Here is a 1,125-nt window from a genome sequence, read left to right as displayed (position 1 = left end):
AGGCACTGGAGCTGCTCTAAGGTCTCCCCTTAAGGAGCCTTCTCCTGTTCAGGCTGCCCCAGCCCAGCTCTCTCAGCCTGTCTCTAGAGCAGATCCCTTCTCTGCCCTTCTACCCCCTGTCCTCCTCCACGATGGGCACATGGAGGGTCCCACAGCCCCATCCCTGACCCCCACATCCCTGCAGGTAACCGCAGGCAGCCATGGCCGAGTGCACGGAGCTGGAATGGGCCGTCCAAGTGCTGGTGAACAACTTTGACAAGTACTCGAGCCGCCGCTGCTGCTGCAAGAAGCCGCGGCGCATCAGCAAGAAGGACTTCCGCAAGATGCTGAGCTGCGAGCTCAACCACATGCTCACGGTGAGCTTGGGACCAGCTCACGGGGTCCCCCCACCCCTACACCCCCTTGTCCTGGTGTGAGCAGCTCCCTTCTCTCCCCCCCAGGACACCGGGAACCGCCGGGCGGCCGACAAGCTCATCTGTGACCTGGATGAGAACAAGGACGGGCGCATCAGCTTCGAGGAGTACTGGACCTTGATAGGCGGCATCGCCAGCCCCATCGCCCAGATCATCCGCCAGCAGGAGCAGAGCGTCAAGCACACCAAGTAGTGGCTTCATCCGACCCCCTGGGATCACCTCCTGCTCCTCCATAGTTTCCTGCTTCTCCCCAGTCCCATTGCCAAGTCCTGCCCTGAGCCCCAGCTTGCCCCGGGGCACCCTGGTCTCCCAGAGCCATGCCCAGGGGGTGATCGGGGTGGGTGGGAGGTGGGGGGTGCGAGGCCATTGCAGCCTTGGGGGGCTCCTCCTTGCCCTGAGCCATGCTACCCCTGCCTTCATCCTCACCCGCAAGCCCTTGCTGGGCAAGAAGCAACGGGATGGGCTTCTCCCCATCCAGGACATGAGTTCTGTCTGTTCTCAGCCCTCTGGGGCAGAAACCCCATCACAACCAGGACCTCATTCAAAGTGATGGGGTCGTCTATGGGATAAAGGGTGCCTTTCCCCTTGCCCAAGCTGGTGAAGGCTCTGCCCTGCTGGTGCTCTGGTCCTTCAGGCTCGGGGAGCGGCGCGGTCCCGTCCGGGCAGCACCACCCGCCGTTATTTATTGCCGCAATAAACAATGGAGGAGCCG

General features: G+C 62.6%; 1 protein-coding gene across 1 annotated transcript; it reads left to right on the top strand.

Annotated features, from left to right (window-relative positions):
• The first annotated feature begins 200 nt into the window (after window positions 1–200).
• Window positions 201–605, top strand: S100A16 (S100 calcium binding protein A16). Its single transcript, XM_010012203.1, has 2 exons — window positions 201–356; window positions 441–605. Exons 1-2 carry the CDS (start codon window positions 201–203, stop codon window positions 603–605), a joined length of 321 nt encoding a protein of 106 aa, XP_010010505.1.
• Window positions 606–1,125: the final 520 nt, after the last annotated feature.

This window comes from Nestor notabilis, unplaced genomic scaffold (assembly GCF_000696875.1).
Source record: "Nestor notabilis isolate BGI_N333 unplaced genomic scaffold, ASM69687v1 scaffold16363, whole genome shotgun sequence".
In the NCBI taxonomy this organism is placed as follows: domain Eukaryota; kingdom Metazoa; phylum Chordata; class Aves; order Psittaciformes; family Psittacidae; genus Nestor; species Nestor notabilis.
The sequence above is the reverse complement of the archived record's forward strand: the minus strand, read 5'-3'. Positions and strand labels throughout refer to the sequence as shown.

Excerpts from the sequence above, each read along its gene's own strand:
- S100A16 (XM_010012203.1), top strand. The coding sequence starts at position 201 with ATGGCCGAGTGCACGGAGCTGGAATGGGCCGTCCAAGTGCTGGTGAAC. Across the intron at positions 357-440 it reads AGCTCAACCACATGCTCACG|GACACCGGGAACCGCCGGGC; the intron begins GTGAGCTTGGGA and ends TCTCCCCCCCAG.